General features: G+C 42.8%; 2 protein-coding genes across 2 annotated transcripts in view; one reads left to right on the forward strand and one right to left on the reverse strand.

Moving 5' to 3' along the window:
* LOC120770852 overlaps positions 1 to 4957 on the forward strand; it is a 29780-nt gene extending 24823 nt beyond the window's left edge. Inside the window, exons 6-11 of the mRNA XM_040098456.1 lie at positions 56 to 1587; positions 2604 to 3263; positions 3329 to 3575; positions 3648 to 3860; positions 4036 to 4236; positions 4306 to 4957. Of these exons, the coding sequence (XP_039954390.1) occupies positions 56 to 1587; positions 2604 to 3263; positions 3329 to 3575; positions 3648 to 3860; positions 4036 to 4236; positions 4306 to 4464 (3012 nt within the window). The 3' untranslated portion in view covers positions 4465 to 4957. The remainder of the gene's footprint in view (positions 1 to 55; positions 1588 to 2603; positions 3264 to 3328; positions 3576 to 3647; positions 3861 to 4035; positions 4237 to 4305) is intronic.
* A 1748-nt stretch (positions 4958 to 6705) lies between these two features.
* LOC120770806 lies at positions 6706 to 18425 on the reverse strand. The gene is made up of 5 exons (XM_040098384.1): positions 16644 to 18425; positions 16157 to 16583; positions 10514 to 10698; positions 8627 to 9739; positions 6706 to 7775 (listed from the first exon to the last, which is right to left on the reverse strand). The coding sequence occupies exons 1-5, from the start codon at positions 17794 to 17796 to the stop codon at positions 7243 to 7245; spliced, it is 3411 nt and encodes a 1136-aa protein (XP_039954318.1). The 5' UTR covers positions 17797 to 18425; the 3' UTR covers positions 6706 to 7242.
* Positions 18426 to 18760: the final 335 nt, after the last annotated feature.

Raw genomic sequence — 18760 nt, forward strand, 5'->3', positions numbered from 1 at the left:
GTGAGTTTACCCTTGTTTTTTTAACAGTTATGCATTAAATTTTTTACGTTTACAGCATGAGCTGACGCAGCTGCGTGATGACAAGCAGCGCTTGCAACAAACACTACAGCGGAAAGAAGATGAGCTGCTGCGCGCACGTGAACCGCCGCGACCGTCGTCCTCGCCAAGTCCGGTTACAAGTGCGAAAAATGCTTCACCTGTGCAGTTTACGCCACAACGCATTAGCCCAGTCTCTTTGGAGAGGTTGGGCTCCCGATTGCGCGCCAACTCCAGCAGCTCGGAGCGCCAATTGCGCACACCGACAACACTTAAGCGCGATGTGGGTACTATGTGCGGGCTGCATGCAAAACGCGACGTAGCCGTGGGCAGTCCAGTGCACATGGTGCGTAGCGTAGGTACGAGCCCTGCACAGCAGTTAAACAGCATCACTGAAGCGCTTTACTCACAATGGGAAATGGAAGAGCATACTCAAGTAGCAATCACGCGTTACGAGGAAGAACGCGCACTGCTGCAACTTAAGAAGATGACGCACATCGGCACACAAATGCAAGTGCCACACAGTGTTGAAAGGGGTGTGCAAACCGCAGCAGAGCCGAAAGTGCTTAAGAGCTCAGTGAGTGTTATGGTGAGTCCAGCAACGAGGGATGCTTATGTCAATTGTCGCCCTGAAATGCGCTCCACAGCTTGCTCAGAGGACAATATACTGGATCCCTTGTGTGAGAAATGTAATATCGTGAAGCGTAGCATCGCCTGTAGCACCGAAGACCCCGGCTTCATTAAAGTAAAATCCGTTTCATTGAAACTACTCGATTCACCTGAGTTTCTACGTAGCAAGACTTTCTCATTAGGCGAACATGATCGACTCGGCCGTATACTTAAGACCACAGGCACGCAATACACGCCAGTCTCCGTGAATAGCGCCGGCTGCCAAACCGCAACCACATACGTACACGCCGTCGGTGTGCAATGCATGCCCGAACAGCGTCATGCCAGCGTACAAAGTGAGGTGGCGTGCGACACGCGTTTTACAGACACACGTGATTTAATACGGCTTTGTACAACGCAAACTAGTACTGAAGAGTACATACCGCCACCCATTGTCATTGAAGAGCCACCTAAAAAGGAAGAAAAACCCGCGGCACCCAAACCAATAACGCGTTCAACTGCCAGCAATACGGACAAGCCGCGCACCGTAGATTACGGCATAAATACTTTACCACCTGCGCCCATACGTCACACCGCAGCCAACACAGATTCTGTGCGAAAACGGGACATAGGTTGCGGCGACGTAGTCAAGCCACATATTTCCATTGCCTGCGCGGATAATTACTGTGATTCCTGCAAGGATGCGATTAAAAATTTGGCCAAAGACTTCTCGAAAGTGCTGTCGCCTCAATCGCCACCATCGCCACGCCTGCGTCCACCAGCACCCGTACGTAGCGCATCCATGGATTCGCGTATACCGCTGCGCAAAAACGTACCACCCAGCCCCAGTCCGGTACGCCGCACTTTTCAGCGGCAGAACACATACACAATAACAACAACGCCGGAAAAACAGTCAACAAAGCCAACACAGCCAACACAGAGGTGAGTAACGAAATGTTGTGGATTGATAGGTTTGCTACTTAGCTAAGCAATATTTATTCAACATTTAGCAAGTACACACACCTCTTGCTTATAAGCTATGGTGAATTCGTGGTGTATACTCTTTGTATGTGTTCTACCACTTCATTACCCTGACCTGCTCCACTAACCTTTTGCTCCACTACGAGTCAAGTAGCGCTATTTGTAAACGGTGGCATTTCAACAGGCAAATATTTATTTTGATATCTGACTGACGCATGCGCCTTGCAAAGGCTGCTCTCAAAGCATTAAACAATTGGAGCCGGACTGTGGAGCATGTTATGCATTTGCTGGAAACAATATTTTGTATAGAAAATTAAGACTTATTTATGAAAAGTTCTAAACATATTTCTATATCTAAAGCGAATTTCCTTCACAAATGTGCTTAAAAGAGAAATCGGTCGAAAAGGCTTCATAGTTTCCTAAGTAGAAAAGCAAACTTCAGATTTATGCCGTTTTCTACCACTGTACAGTGTTTACGTTCGCTTATGCTGCAATGACCTTCAGCGTAATTTTCTCTCCCAAAAATTTTGCCAGCGCAGCGACTTTAGCCCGATTCACACGAGGGACACGCAGTTTGCGGTAGCACGCTACAACAGCACCACACTGCGGCATACGCGGACGCGGTCACGCGTGCTTAGCTTTTTTGCATTATTTTGCTTTTTCAGCAGCATCCTCAGTTATTGCATTTGGTGTGTGTAAATCTTTTATTGCTGCGTTTTTCCACGAGTTTGGTTTTCATTGTAAACGCGCTTGTCAATTAAAAATAGTGGAATAATATTAAAGTTCGTTAACTAAATACCGAGAGCAACGCGGCAGCCCGTAAATGTTTTCTGGGCTTAGCAGCTTCACTTGCTATCCGCTGATAGTAAGTGGCTGCTCAGCACTCCTGCTAACGTATGTAAAGTGTGCAGCGAAGCCAAGACCTATATGGTTGTAGAAAACTGAAAATAATGAAACCTTTTCTCCTTTCTTCTTAGTTCGTTGCACGAGAAACCGCCATCAGTTGCCCACTTTCTGCCACCGGAGTCAGCCAGCGAAACACAGCGTTTCATAACCGAGCCTAAATCTACTGCGCCTAACGTCGGTGTCAAGGTTACGCCCCCTAAAGCAAACGTATCCCTAACTGCTCCTTCCTCGGCAGCAAATTCGCGTCGAGCATCCGATGCCAGTCAAAAAAACGCAGAACCGCTGGACGATAGTAAAGTGGATGAGACTACACCACTACAACCGAGTCTCGATGGAGTAATTGTGCGCGAGGAGAAACGTGTGAGTGTCAGCTGGTCTCGCGATGCATCACCGGCGCCGCTTAAAGATGGCGCTTCGCCATATCGTTCTTTGGAGAGTTCTTTCAACGAGAAGCTCCGGGAGTCCACATTGGAAACAGCAGCGGCAGTGTTGGTTGAGGAGAGTGAAGAAAAGGAGGAAACTGGCATAGAAGTTGATATGTCAAAGGGCGCACGCCGCAAAACAACAACACAGAAATCTAGTCATATCCCAAGAAAGCAAGTGGGTAACGTTGAAAAGACAGCGAAAACGGAGCATGAGTCGCAGACAGATAAGACCGAAGTGCAGGAACGTCCACCATCGAAGGCGTTGCTGCAAAAACTGGCAATGGTTGAGGCGGAACCACGACAAAAGTATGTTCCAACCTGATATATTTGTTCAAATAAACGTTTTATTTACCTGCTTTCAACGATTTCAGATTCGTTCCGCCTACCGAGATGCTGAATGCTTTGAAGACCATCAATAATTCACTGTTAAAGAAAATGGACGCCAAGTCGCTATCAGCGACTAGCTTAAAAGCATCCAAATTGGTGATCCAACAAGAATGGTTCCGGATCTCTAGCACCGAGAAGGCGAATCCACACGAAGTCGAGGACTATTTAGACTGTTTTGAGGAAATGTCGGTGTCGCTGTTGGAGTACTGTGTTAATATGGTGGACGCTAATGTGAGTGTACTTCATTTCATGTTGCGTTGAGGCCGAAATTTATTGAGTGCTTGATTTTTCTTTCCTTTCCAGGGCAACACTGCAATGCATTATGCGGTCTCGCATGGCAATTTTGACGTCGTATCCATACTACTCGATTCAAAGGTTTGCAATGTAAATCAAATGAATAACGCTGGATACACTTGTGTGATGCTCGTCTCATTGGCAAAGCTGAAAAACGCTGCGCATCGCACAGTCGTACAACGACTGTTCCAGATGGCCGATGTCAATATACGAGCCAAAAAGGTAGGTAATGGCCCAGTTAACGTTACACGCTTGGGACCGAAAAACTTATGTTTGGTTTTATATGCATGCTTTCTCCGTACTCATTTGTCTTGACTAAAATCCAAACCAAAAAATATGAATTAAAAAACTTCATTCCCCTCAAAAACACTTTCCCACTTTCCTTCCACATCCACAGCACTGCCAGACCGCATTGATACTGGCTGTTTCGCATGGTAATAAAGAGATGGCGGAGCTGCTGTTGGCCGCCGGCGCAGACATCAACATTCAAGACGAGGACGGCAGCACAGCGCTGATGTGTGCCGCCGACAATGGACGCACGGACCTGGTTAAGCATTTGCTGTCACAGCCTGATTGCGATTCGCTTTTAGTGGATGTGGTGCGTGTACCTTGACTTGTTGTTGTCTCTCTTTTTATAATAATACTTTATCTACTTGTTCCACGGCAGGACGGCGCTACGGCTTTCAAAATTGCCTGGCAGGCTGGACATCGTGACCTGGGCTTGTTGCTGTACGTGCACGAGCAAATGCTGCGCAGCAAGCAGCCCAATCGCGGCGACGCCACGCGCGTTTCGCTGGAGCTGCCGCGCGGCTCGAAGCCCACTTAATCCGGGTTAAGCAGGCAGCTGTAACATCTATCCTGGAGGAGGTGTTTTTTGAGCAAAGGGATTTAATCAAATCGAAAAAGTAAATTTTTAACTAAATTATTTGAAGAACATTGCAAACGATGCCAGCCAAAAAAAATTAACGAACAAATTAGACAGTTTTTTCTTAAAATTAGTAGTTTTGCTATTAGAGTGGCATTCAACATATATTACTTAGCCGGTCACGACAGCGTGCTGGCGCCAAATGAAATTACTTAGTAGTACTTTAAGTTTAGTCTAACACTTACGAAGAATTGTGCGGGTTTTACTAGAGATTTTACAAAAGTTTTTGAAAAGACAGCAGCATATCAAACGTTAATGCCAATTTTTGACGAGCACTCACTAACATTCCACTCAAGTTTTTATAGAGAAATTTGCAAAAGAAGAAAATTTTTCAACTCAAGAAACGAATCTGCGAAAATGAAATTCTTGCTATGCTAATATTGGAAATAAAAAATTAAGAAAAAATTTTAATATTGGCGCAAAAGGTGAAAAATAATAGAAAACACAAATTCACAAAATAATTTATACAATTTTTTTCTTTACATTAACAAAAGGAAGCACGAATCTAAAAATAATAAATTAATAAAAAGTTTTATATAATAATGCAGCTCTTTATTTATTTACGTTTACACAGTGTGTGCCAAAACTAAGGCAAGATTTAAATTTGTCGACATTTCAAAATCGCCGCACAGTTTGCGAAGTTGAAACACTGTTCCGAACATATTTTTTATGATATTTTCGAACTTTCATCATTTTTGAAATATGGTTCAATACTGAAGACATGTTGTTCTAACGTGTAACGCTCCATTAGTATTAAGCTTAAACTGTCAGCACTCGTTTTTTTGTTTTGTGTTTTTGGATTTTTCAACCCTTTCCTACATATCACCGCACAAAATGCAAAACAACGTATTATCAAAAAAATCGAAAATGAGTTTTTTATTGCTTGCGATTCACTGAATCATATTACATATTTTTAGCAGAAAATTTTCAGCTTCCACTGTCCGATATAACCAATAGATAACCAATATATTAGCAATACGTAACCATTTTATAACCAATACATATCCATTTAATAACCAAAAACTCAAATTTTGTTTGAGTGGTTTCTATTATATCGTTTTCCCTTCGTCTGATAATTCATGAAAACTGATGTTAAGTTATTTTGCATTTTAGGTTACGATATACTTGTACATATACGGTATATGGCGACAAATTTAAAACTTGCACTAATTCGGGAACACCCTTTAATATACGCTATTAAATAAGTTTCAAATGATAAATTTAGTTTCTATAACTGATTTCTTAACTTCTAAGTGAGCCGTGTTAGTTTCTCAAAACTTCAATAAGTATAAAATATTCTGCTCAACATAATTATATTCGTTAGAAAATTACTCAAAATAATCTTAAAGGTAATGTCCGCCGGAAGTTGGTCGGAAAAGGCTTAAACTTACATAATAGAAACATTTTAACCACAATTTGATTATAAAGAAAACTCGAAATACAAAACACTTTTTAACAGAGCACATAACAATCGCTATTTATAACGGCACAAAAGTCAATTCTCAACAACAAAAGTAGGGTTCAAATCTAAAAAAACACAAAACTAAAAGTAGCAACAACTTTTCTTAAAAATTGAGCACGCATTTGAATATACACAATTATATAAACATATTTATATATACATACATATATATATAGCACATAAGAAATTAAGTAATTTAATATACTATATACTTACTTGCAGTTTTTAAAATAAAAAATATATAAATAAACATACGCAAATGTTAATTTGTGTCTGAAAAACGATGTTTTTAAAATAAAAAATCAAAACAATTTATTTGAAAAAAATACAAATATAAAATAACATTTCTTTTAAACACGCGTAAGTATACAAATAACGGTAAAAATATAAAATCACCTAAAATGCAAAACAACGTATCATAAAAAAATTAAAATTAGATATAATAACCGGTATATAACCATTTTATATACGTATTATAACCGATATATAACCATTTTATACAGGTATGATAACCAATATACAACCAAATTCAAATTTCTTTTCAATTTGCAATTTGAGTGGTTTCCATTATAACGTTTTTCATTCGACTGTGAAGTTATGAAAAGTCAGTTTACGTTATTTTGCATTTTAGGTGACGACAGGCATTAAAGTGTAAATATACAAATATTATGTATTAAAGTGTAAATATATATTATATTACACAAACTATAGGTATATTGTATTGCAAAAGCTTTTACGCTTTTATTTGGCGAGCGGTACTGGAGCACCATTCTCTTAGCTATACTTTTCGGTCGCATTAAAGCTGGGTACTAACTAAGCAACTAAGCGAACGCATAGGGCCCGTAACTATACGTCTATATTTAGGTACATAATGTGTTAGGAAATATATTTTAACTAATGAATTTTCTGAGCGCCTCGTATCTCGCTTAAATTTTTCACAACCTACTCATATCAAGTCTAAAATAATTATAAGCTAAACTAGGAGCCGCGTACTCAATGTCTGTTTAGCAGCCAACTGTCAGTTAAGTTCTGGTTACTTAACCAAGACTACTGCTTTCGAAAAAGTACCTTTTTAATGCCTACTAAACAGACTTTGAGAAAACGGCACTAAGAATCATTACAACCTCTTCAAAAAGTAGGCTCAAAGCACTCAAACTAACTGTGACAAAATTTCACACTTCTTCGAACCAAAATCGCATCTCCGCACACTTCGTGCATTATTTATTTCTCTCGCCATCTGTGCATTCATACTCGCGCCGCTCTCTTATGCTTGCGGCAAAGTTTTCTACCTCTTCGTTAGCAGCCTTCGGTATATGATCTGCAAATTTCTCCTCCACCAAACGCTCACACTTGAGTTCCACTTTACCTTTCGGCGCACGTAATAAAATGGTTTGGTCGTACACCAGCGGTATGGGTGTGGTTGGTGCCACACTAAAACGATATTTACGTAACATCACTGCCAAACCAATGAGCACTTGCATGCGGCCGAAGCGCAAGCCAATACAGTTGCGTGGACCATCGCCGAATGGTAGGAATGTCATCGGGTGTCGCTCCTCCATGGCTTCGGGTGTGAAACGCAAGGGATCGAATTTCTCTGGACCTGGGTAGTAGCGTGGATCGTGTTGTATTGCTTCGGACGGTATGAGCACCGTGGTGTTGGCTTTGATGACAAAGTTGGTGCCAGGCACCTTGTAGTCTTCGTAAGCAACACGCTTCAACGCAGGCGCAATGGGATGTTTACGCAAGGTTTCTGTGGCGAAAGTGGAAAGGTATGATTATTTTGCTGTATGAAAAGTTATCTCAGAGTGATTTTTTAGTTAAACGCTCCTTAAGCCAATAACGTTTTGTAGAGGAGTATTGCAAACCTCTTACTTTGGAGAAATATATGCGACTGGATAAGAGATATATCAACTCTCTGTCACCTAATTGCTATAAAAGAGGAGAGTGGGGGTAGAAAGAAGATAAGCCAGCGCCCAGTTAAGCTCAATCTGGGAAGAAGGGGAACTCTATTTTTCAGCCAAAGGAAAAAATATTCCCAACAACCTTGAGCCAGTAACATCGTAACTTAGATTCTACTTTAATTGCAAAGGCAAATTTGACTTTCCCGGTTTTGTTATGTGCCCTCCATTTGAAAAGTAAATAATTAATTTGACGAGTAGTGTTAACTAATTTATTTGCCTGTGGCAAAATTCTTTGCCTGACTGAGCACTTAGCTAAATTACGCTCAAGGTCTCAGCAAAAGCGAAAGCTAAGCTTCTAATTGCCTTTGTTCGTGCGCGTACGAGTCAAATCGTAAACAGGCTCTAATTTGCGATTCATAACAATAAACATTGCTTGTTGTTACAGGTTTTGCAAGACGCGACTTCATATTATTCTCGGAAGTGATGCAATGTGTGCAATGTGCTATAAAAGCGATTTAAAATCTAAGTCATAAAAAATACTAATGTCTTTCGGCTGGCCTTTTTATGGCTTTAATTGCCATATTTTTAAATTTTATGCATTATGAGAGACCTCTTTCTACATGCTCACATACATAATTTTGCATTTCTGCATACTCCCCGTCTTGCCGTATATCATTCCACTCTAGCGCTTTTCACTTACCTTTGAGCACCTGATCCAAGTAGGTCATCTGCTTGAGACACTCGTAAGTGAGCACATCATCGTGCTCCTGCATCACTTGAACAACTTCCTCGCGCACTTGCTCTTGTATGTCCTCATTCACCGCCAGTTCCCACAGACAATTTGTCATGGTCGTCGAAGTGGTTTCATAGCCCGCAATGATGAAGACAAACACCTGCGCAGCAATCTCTTCCATTGTGAGTGCTTCGGTTTTAATGAGATCGATCATAATTTGCAAGAAGTCTTGCCGTACAATGCCGTGCTCCGCACGGTAGGCTATATTGTCGCGCACAACTTTGATGTAGAAGTCTGTCACCACTTTTGGTGTGTTGGTCCAGTGCAACATTTTGGCGAGCTGCGGTAGGCGTTGGCTAATCAAATCACGTGTTACACTGTACTCCTCGAAAAACTTGACGGTGATCAGACGGAAGTCCTCAAGTGGATTGTGCAGACTATCACACTCAATGCCAAGTGTAGAGCTCGCTATCACATCGGTGGTATAGCAGGCTGACAGGTCTTTTACGTCGATTATGCCTGCATCGGAGAGACGCCGATCCACAACTCCAGGCAACTGTTCGGCCACTTTTATGAGTGTGGGATACATAAATTTCATTTTGCCCGTGGTAAAGGATGGTGTCAATTTGGCGCGAAGTCGCTTCCAGTAAGGACCGTCGATTGCAGCTAGATTACCCATCAGCGGATCATCGCGTAGATTGTGGTAGAGTCCGCGATAACTGAAGTTGGCAAAGTCTTTAATCAACACATGTTTGATGAGCTCCAAATCGAGTAGTATGATAAGCGGATCGCTCAGCATGAACATGCCCGCTAAGGGTGCACCCGATTCGCGAAAGCGTTGATAGACTTCGTTGGGTATGTCGATAGCATGACAATCGGTGCCAATGCGACCACGCCCGTAGAAGAAGAACAAGAACGGTTTAAGCAGCGGTATGCCTTGCGCTTCCCAGTACTGTTGTTTGCGGTGCAAATGTATGCAAATAAGCGCCAGGGTGATGAACGAGAGCAGCAAAACTGTGAGTGGATCCATCTCGAGGTGCAGCTTCGCCAAATAGCGACTACTTTGTATGGTTGGTATTTGTTAGTGGAGGCAGCGGTATTGGACCGCTTCACTGTGAACTGCTCGACTGACTGACTTCGCACTTACTGCGGCCGTTTGACCAACCTGGTTAGCTTGCAGGTTGACTGACGCGTTGTTGCTTAAGCGTTTTTGTCATGTTCAGCGCGGCTGGCAGCGGGCAGTTGACTTGATTTGGTGCTGCGGAAAACCGCAGATGCCGGTGCGGCTTTGTTGTTACTCGAGTGTTAGCAGAAGAAGCAGAATATACGAAGTGACGATGGCGGCAATTAACGCAGCACACACGTTGTCGCTGATCTGAGAAGAAGTGCAGAAAAAATACCAACGAAAACACCGAAAAAAATATAGAAGCTGCACGAAATGCACGCGCACTCTTCTGGCTACAAGACACAAACGCGGCGACGGCGGAGGGTCGCTAAAATATTGCGGCTATTGCGACGCGGCCGGGTATTGGCGTTCGACGAGCGTCCCCTGAAAGTGAAAGCGCAGTTGGCGTGGTCGCTAATTATTACATTGTTGTTGTTGTTGTTGTTGGCCAACGCAACGTTATCGCATCTGAAGCATATTATACCATCCGCACAGATGTATTTGGCTTTTTATTGTCTTACCTTTCTTATACATTAAAATATATTGTTCACAGTGTTTGTTTTTGTGGCATTGTATAAGTCTATTTAGCGGCTTGGAATGTGTACATTTGCAAGTTAAATTACGCTGCGCACGAAAACTAATCTAAATAGCTGCAGATCTGCACGCCTCGCGCCTCTTGCTCGCCGCACTTGCGCGCGCTTTGCGCACTGCGTTCGTGCAGTTTGCTGGAAAAACGGGTCCGCTGGAGCTGGGCCCACGCGCAAACAACTTCGGGGTGTTTTGGAATTCAATTAACAGCTCTAGAAAATGACAGACGCCGTGCCAACGGAAACGCCAGCGCTGCGCGTCGACCGCGGCGTTGTCGACGGCGCAGCTGCGTACGCAAAAAGCGCAAAACAGAATTTGTAAAAATAATGTTATGAAGAGATCTTTGAAATTATTAAAAAGATTATGAAGATAGCGACAAGCAGGTACGTTGAGGGTAAAATTGACAATTATGAATAACTTATGAACTGCTTTACCTAGGTGACCCGAATAAAAGTAGAAAAAATAAAGCGCCAGCACAATTTAAGCGGCATATGTGACTATCACGCGCTGTGGGTATGAGTTTCACTCGGTCAATAAATGGTCTGCATATGAACAAAACTATACATTTGTTGACATTTCAACTGAATTCTCAAAGAGCTCTAAAATCTATAAAGTTTTGGGGAAATAAAAAGTTCACGAAGCCTAAAAGGCCAACTTATTTATTCCGTTCCCACGACAGTCAGGCCTAAGTAAATGGAACGGATGCGGATTTTTATCCAACCAAGGACTGTCAACTCGGTAGCATGCCTCGAAATCACTTCAGGAATATTCTCTGCCGCTACAACAACAACAAAAGCAACATATTATTTATTTCTTTGCAACTTCTTAAGCCACTAATCCAACATATGCTGGCAGTGTTCGATAAAATAGAGACTCAAAATTTACTGCAAGTCATCGTGATTTCATTATATAACTTTCTATATGTATATATTCACACAACAACACTAACAGTTTAAAATTTTTTCGCGTTGAATTTTAGCACTCTGCTGCTGCGCTGTTGATCTGCTCAATTTGCATATTGGCGTTAAATCAGCAACTCGTAACAAAATTTGCATGCCAAACTCGGCAAGACAGAGGTCTCGCTGAACGCCTATCGAGTCACTCGAATGCCTTTTAACAAAATTTGTCTTATAATTTATTTATATTGTTCATTTATTCGATTTTCGCCTCGCGCTTTCATTGTTTATTTGTCAGCTCACAATTTAATTGCTTGCGGACAACAAAGGGCATTCGACGCAATCTGTCACCCGCATCTACGCACAACGGCCATCACTGAACTTTCACCGAGTCCCGCCCTTTACGCCGTTAATCTGTAAGTCGTGGACGAAGTGCCGTGTGTGAGTGCGTGTGCTCAGTGCGTACGCAGGTCAATGCGTGACGAGCCTCAAGCAGAATCAAAAGTGCGCATATCGCGTGAATTGAATATCGGAATCAGTGATGGCGTTGGATATAATGTATATCTCACAGTTTCACTTGCACCTCTTATGCGTCTTTTTGATGAAAAATATATAAATGTTGGAATTACCACAATTTAGGAGTCACTCATACTTTTGGCTACAATGTTCGCAAATTCTTTGAGCCGCTTGACATTATGTTCACAAGATATTATCTTAGTTTTTTCGTACATCAAAAGGTGACCGATCAAAGACTCTATGACATGTCCATTTGGAACTAACCCGTATTCATGTCCTGTCAAAGGCTTTCACCGCAAAAACGTTACCACAATATAATTGTTTCCTCAGATTTCAAATTTAATTAGCTTTTTTTTTAATAAACAAGTTCAGTTTATTTTCGACTTAAGTAGGTCAATTAGTTGACGACTAACGGTTACGAACACTTTGAGAATCAAAGTAAGACTAAATACCATCATAATGCATCTGTTGCAAAAACGTATTTCTTTGCCGGCGCTTTAGATCTTGTTTAATGTTGTCTCACAGTGTCTCAACACGGAACAAGTTATTGCAGTAGTCACAGAATTAAGTTTGGTTGATACTTTCGTACACAGCAGTATCGCCGAAAACTGAAAGGTGATGAGGTGGCTGGGAGCGCACATTTTCTTCAATTTCATCCAATTGAATGCCAGTCGGTTTTCCGTTGTCTGCTTGCATTCTGGCACTGGATCTTTGGACCTCCTGTGGGCTTGCTATATGCTGAGCAACGAAGAATTTGTGGGATTGGGAAAGTAGTATGTCCTGGATTAACCGTAAGAGGTTCACTGAACTAATGCCCTTAATAAAGTCAATCTCGCCACAATGGTAGGTGTTCTGTTTGGGCACTGTCCAATAGGTTAAAACACGGTGTAGCTAAATATTCTGTCGTACGATCTTTTTCAAAGCAGTATGGAATAAGGAGATACCCGGCTTTTGCCAGACCGAGATGGAAATGTCTTGATAGACACACGTCTCTGTTGCAGATTTACCGAGCTTCATACAGAACTTCATCGCGTAACTCTGCTCTAACGAACGCTGCATTTTCGGCTTGCACCACTCACAAGTCGCGCGAAAATGTTTATTCTGACTCTCCAGGTGCTCGAAGACAGCTTACCAGCCGCTCGCCTCCGAATCCAGTCGGTCCACGCACGCTCCGAAGTACGGTCGCGGTGGAAGAAAATCAGTTCTATTACTTTCCTGTATAACCGCCTTAATAAATTTAAAGTAAGTTAAAAACGCTTCGTCGAGTTATGAGAATCTGGTGATCCACTTTTAGCAGAGTATGGAAAACACAAAGTACGAATATCAGACCAAGTAAGATCACTTTAAAATCGCTGGATCGAAACCAGTTTTAAACCCATAGTCCCTCATGCAAAGTTGTTTAGAGGATCCGTAGAATACAAGTATTTCCCGCATCCTCGAGCTGCCTTAATGTGCATATACAATATTTGTTGACCATTGCAATATTTCCTATATTTTTCTGATTCGTTCCACTGTACTCTGCGTTGCTTGCTGCGGGAAACGTTTCACTGCGTTCATTGGCAGAGTTGCTTGGCTTGTTACGTTACGCTTCGCTGCGGCCGCAAATATCGCTTACCAAGGCTGCATGGGTAGAATTAGTTGGTCGAATGGGAATGAAAGCAACGCTCCTCAGCAGCTGCAATGCTTCAATGAAGTTACTAAAAGGTGCAATTTGCCAATCAACTTTATTACACGCGCCCGTATTGTTATTGTAAAGCGGTGTATCACCAGTGTAGTGCTTGTTGTAGCACAATGTAGAGGATGTCATAAAACAATGTTCGACATATGTACGTTGGCGCTGAGTGTACTGCACATCCGAGTACATATGTAAAAGTCCAGCAAATAAATTTGGTAATAAAGCATTTAATTCGGTATTTATACAGTTATGCTGATATAAACTTATATTTTATAGCCGACAATAAAATAAAGTCAATAAAAAGTGAAACTAAGATAGCAGAGCCTTAGAGCAGTTTGTAGGCTTGCTGTTGCTGTTGCTGCTGCAGGCTGTCGCTGCCTATTTGACTTTTTGCTCGAACGCATCAACAGACTAATTGCTGGCTGTTATTGCCGGCAACGGAGCGTTTTGGCTTTCTTTCGAGCAAACACAGCACACCAAGCGAACGCTCGCCGATCTGACCCGCTCGTTCGCGTTTGCGGTGCTGCTTAAGTTGTAGCTCGAGCACTTATGTTGTCCAGCTGTCAGCTGTAATCCATCAGCTGAGCGAAAGAAAGTTGTTGTTTTGCGGTTTTCGTGGCTTGCATTGTTGTTGTACATATTTACGCGTGCGCCATGAATTGCAATTCTTACGCCATTAACTACCAGCAATTTTTGTTGTTTTGTTGTGCTGCAGCTCACTGCTTTAAATACGGCGTGCCGTGCGCGCTTGTTTGGAGTTTACACTTGCAAATGAGTAAAGTCACCTTGACCAGCTGTGAACCTCGCCATCATCACTTAATTGAAACGTGTGCTATTAGCAATATGCTCGTAATTTACTTGCAATGTTCGGGCTTTAAAAGGGAAATGTGAGACTTAAAAATTACATTCGCATGTAGTTTGTGAAATGCTGCGTGGAGAGCAGATTGGGTTTGTTCCCACAATTGCCAACTTAACTAAAAAAAATTGCTAAGCTACATTGCATAACAGATGATATATATGTATGTACTTATATGTAGGGCTAGGCTATGTGTTTATAATTTGTTTTTGTTTTTGTTTACGTATTTTGGCGCTGACGATGATATATAGCTGTTGTATATAAACAAATGCAGTCGAGCAGGTACAATCTTCTATAAGAGCGTACAACCTGCGGCGTATGCCGATGATATTGATTTCATTGGCTTAAACACCCACGCCGTTGGTTCTGCTTTCTCCAGAGTGGATAAGGAAGCGAAGCAAATGGGACTACCAGCCCAGACCCAGAACGAGGGCAAAACGAAATATCTCCTGTCACCAAACAAACAGTCGTCGCACTTGTGACTTGGCTCCCACGTTCCTGTTGACAGTCATAACTTCGAAGTCGTAGATAATTTCGTCTATCTTGGAACCACAATGCGGAATAACTCTTGTCAACAGGTGCTACTTGGGCCTAAGTAGGCAATTAAGAAGTAAGTCCTCTCTCGACGACCAAAGACCAAACTCTATTAGTGGTTCAAAAAGACCGTCACATATCTACAAAGCGCCTGGAGCCAGCCTCAACTTTGTTGAGCTGCTTGATATCTACTCCAGGAATTTGGTAAGGCTCGGTGTAAGTACGGTAGTCAAGATGCTTTAACTTTAGTCTGGCGAAAGTTGGACATCAAAGTAGAAACTAAACATTTTCTTCTTTCCATCATCTTTCCGGCAACTTTGACCAGCTGCGTCCTCCGAAAACTTAGCCTCGCGCGTGAGAGCCAATTGGATGTCCAGTTAGTACACGTATCATTGCGGGCATGTGAATCTTTGTAATAGGTTTTAGTTCCATGGCCCCATTGCGTTTCACCCTAAGCTAGAAGGCCTTCGCAACTCCCCTATTGTTTGTTCCTGACTGATTCTTGCTGAGCTCATGCGAGGCCCACAGATCCAGAGCCCGAGTGTACGACTACAGGAGGACACCTGCTAGTTCGCAACCTAATGGGAATTGTGTATGAGTGTCTTTTTAGCGAGCTCATCGTTTTACAGTTTCCGACGATTCCGCTATGGCCAGGTATACAGACAATTTTAATATGGAAGTAGCTTGATGCTACTGCTAGTGAAGTCATGCACTCATTGACTGGTTTTAGGTTCAGTGTTAGCGAGTACAAGACCTGTATAGCTCTATGCTATAGGTCAGCTGGAAAGACATTACAGTGGTCTTGCCAAAAAAAAATCAGTTGATGTAGCAAAGATTATTTTCTCTAAACGTAAAGAGAATGACTTGACGATGCTGCCGAGAATAAATAGTCAGACAACTGTAATAATAGTATGTCATTTATTTACATTTCTTATTAACATTGTTGTTGTAACTGATACAAAATGTCTCTACACTTAAATCTAAGTCAATACTGCTCGGCAGTGGAATGCTCACCGCCTCTAACTAGACTCTCGGATACTGTTGTTCCATACAAACAGTTGTTTAACCTCCTAATTAAAGCATTTCAAATAAAAAAATCGAAATTAACAACTATATAACACTGCATCCCTCCTGAAAACTCAAGGTGTGTTATTTCAAGGCTTAAATCGGCGTAGGCATAAATAAATATTTACAATAATGCTCATTTTCTGCTACTAAGGGACCCTGTAAAAACGTAAAATAACCTTATAATGACATGGCATACGGCTAAATGACCACTTCAGCCTCCCTGCCCTCTGGCTCTTCATTGAGCGGATCCACACGCAGTCTAATCACATTCTGTGGTTTGACCATCAAACGCGTGCGATCCACACTGAAGTGGTAACGCGTGATCAATTGAGCTATCAGTAGGCGCATCATAAGCTGCGCGAAGTGTAGACCAATGCAGCTGCGCGGACCCTCGCCAAAGCCCAACCACATACAGATGTCGCGTCGCTTGTTGTCACCGCGACCGAAGCGTTCCGGTTTGAATATGAACGGCTCGGGATAGTATTCGGCATCGTTGTGTATGGCATGTGTCGGTACTATGATGAACATATTTTTGGGTAGCGTATATTTGTTGTTGTTCGGTACGGGGAAGTCGGTGAGTGTGCGTCGAATTAGATAGGGTACAATAGGGTGCATGCGTATGGTCTCTGAAAATGAGAGAATAAATGAATTTTATTCCCTGTTGATGTATACAGTAGGCAACTCACCTGATATGACTTGACCCAGAAACTTGAGCTCACGTATGCAGTCGTACGAGAGCTCCTTGTTGTGGCGTTGCAAAGCTTCTTCCACCTCGTCACGCAACTGCTGCTGTATGGGTTCATTTAAAGCCAACTCGTATAAGACATATGTAATAGTGTGTGTGGTAGGACGTAAGCCGGCTTTAAGAAACGTAATAGCATGCGCTGCCAACTCGTCCATTAAGTGTTCCCTAAGCTCTTTCATTGTTTGATCTTGCACTTCGTGCGTACTCAATTCCTGCTGCATTAAGTTGATCAGCAGTTGGAGATAGTCCTTCTTTTCGATGCCACTCTTTTCGCGCTCCGTGACTACTTCGTCGATGAGCCCTATGAAATAGTCTTCTACTACCTTACAGGTAGTGCGCAGCTTGAGTTTCTTACTTAACCGCGGGTAGCGGCGTAAAACAGCATTCGCAAACTCACTATGACGTGATGTCGTACTTTCCAGCTGAGTCATATCATCGAAAACATCGAGCGGATATTTCTGCTGGCGTTGCGCGTTCAAATCGAATACACACGCTGCCAAACTGGCTAACACATAGCGGCGCATTTGTGTACGTATTTCAATGTAACCGCTGTGTGCGCGCTCATCTCGCACCAGCTGATCAAAACCATTCAGCCACTCGGCGGACGAATCGCGCAAGCCATCGTACAGGTAGCGCATTTCATCTTTGCCGAAGATCGGCTCTAGTCGCAAACGCATCTCTTTCCACTCGCTACCGCGTCGGCTATACAAATCGGCAGAGAGCGGATCGTCTTTGCTGTTGTGGTAGATGCCGCGATCGTTGAAATTCGAGAAGTTCTTGATCAGTATCTGCATAATCAATTCGCGGTCGAGTATGAGTGCACGCGGCTGCAGGTGACGATAGAAACCGCAAAATGGACTTCGTCCCTTGAAAGTGCGATACAGTGAATCATAGTGCTCCAGCTCCTCCCATTCCAGTGTCGGCCGCAAACCGAGCAAGCGCTGCAGTATTTCAAATTCAGGTGCGGGCGCTTCGAAGGGCACCTGATGCCAGCGCCAGTAGTTGCGCTTGTAGCAGATGAGTATGAGTGGCGTAATGACGAAAATGACGAGCACGGCTAGCACAACACCAACAATTAACCAAACCCACCACATTTTCTCTGCTGTTTTGCTGTTTTATTTGTAAATACGTTGGAGTTTCAGCTGTTCGTTTGCCCTTTTCAAGGCCACATTGGCACGTAGTCACTGGACAGCAAAACGCACGAGCGAATAACGCGCTAATTTACTTAAAATATATGTACTTTCTGCTATCTAGTTACACACATGCGCCTCACCCCGACACCGCCGGCACCTGTTATTTTCGCTTAATACTGAAGTGCTAAACACTTGATTGTCGGTAAGTATTTTACGCTGCCGCTCAACGCGCCTTTCAACCGCTTACTAAGCGTTTCGATTACCTCAGTACTTTAGTTACTCGTACTCTGAGTTGCTCTCGCGCTACGCTTTTCCGACGGAGTCAATTGTGGAGCTTTTTCCGTTCGCCCATGCTCGCCATATACGCTTTATAACATTTTTATTATCGTCACTATCGGTGAGCGATTTTTTAATTGCTTTCTTTAGGCGCGCTGCGCTCGGGTTGCAGCAGGTGTCAGAAGGGGTTCTACTGGGAGTTCGCGTCGGCAGAGGAGGCAGCAATTATTCAAACATTTCGTTACGTCACACAGTGCGGTTGTTGTAGTGGCGAACATGGGAAGACAAAGCGCAACCGACGCGCTAACTCACGGTATATTTAGACTGCTCAATACCAAGTGAGTTTCCGCTTTTGGGCTTAACAAAAATGCAGTAAACCGTAAGCGTTACAGTGGCGCTGCACTACCGGTCAACAACGGAACGACGTTTGCACTTCCTCTAATGCATTTGAGTACACGTGTAAGTGTCTGTTTGCGCTGGAAACTTAGCATTCTACTCGTTTGTCGCAACGCAATAAATTCTCATAGCGCGCAGCATCCGCGCCAATGTTAAACTGGCAACATTGTGTGCACTAAAGCAGCCAATAACTCTCGCGCCACCGAACGCTTCGAATGCGCTTTGTTTTATTGACATTTTTCTAACAAATGCC

The sequence above is a fragment of the Bactrocera tryoni genome, chromosome 3 (genome assembly GCF_016617805.1).
Source record: "Bactrocera tryoni isolate S06 chromosome 3, CSIRO_BtryS06_freeze2, whole genome shotgun sequence".
NCBI lineage: Eukaryota > Metazoa > Arthropoda > Insecta > Diptera > Tephritidae > Bactrocera > Bactrocera tryoni.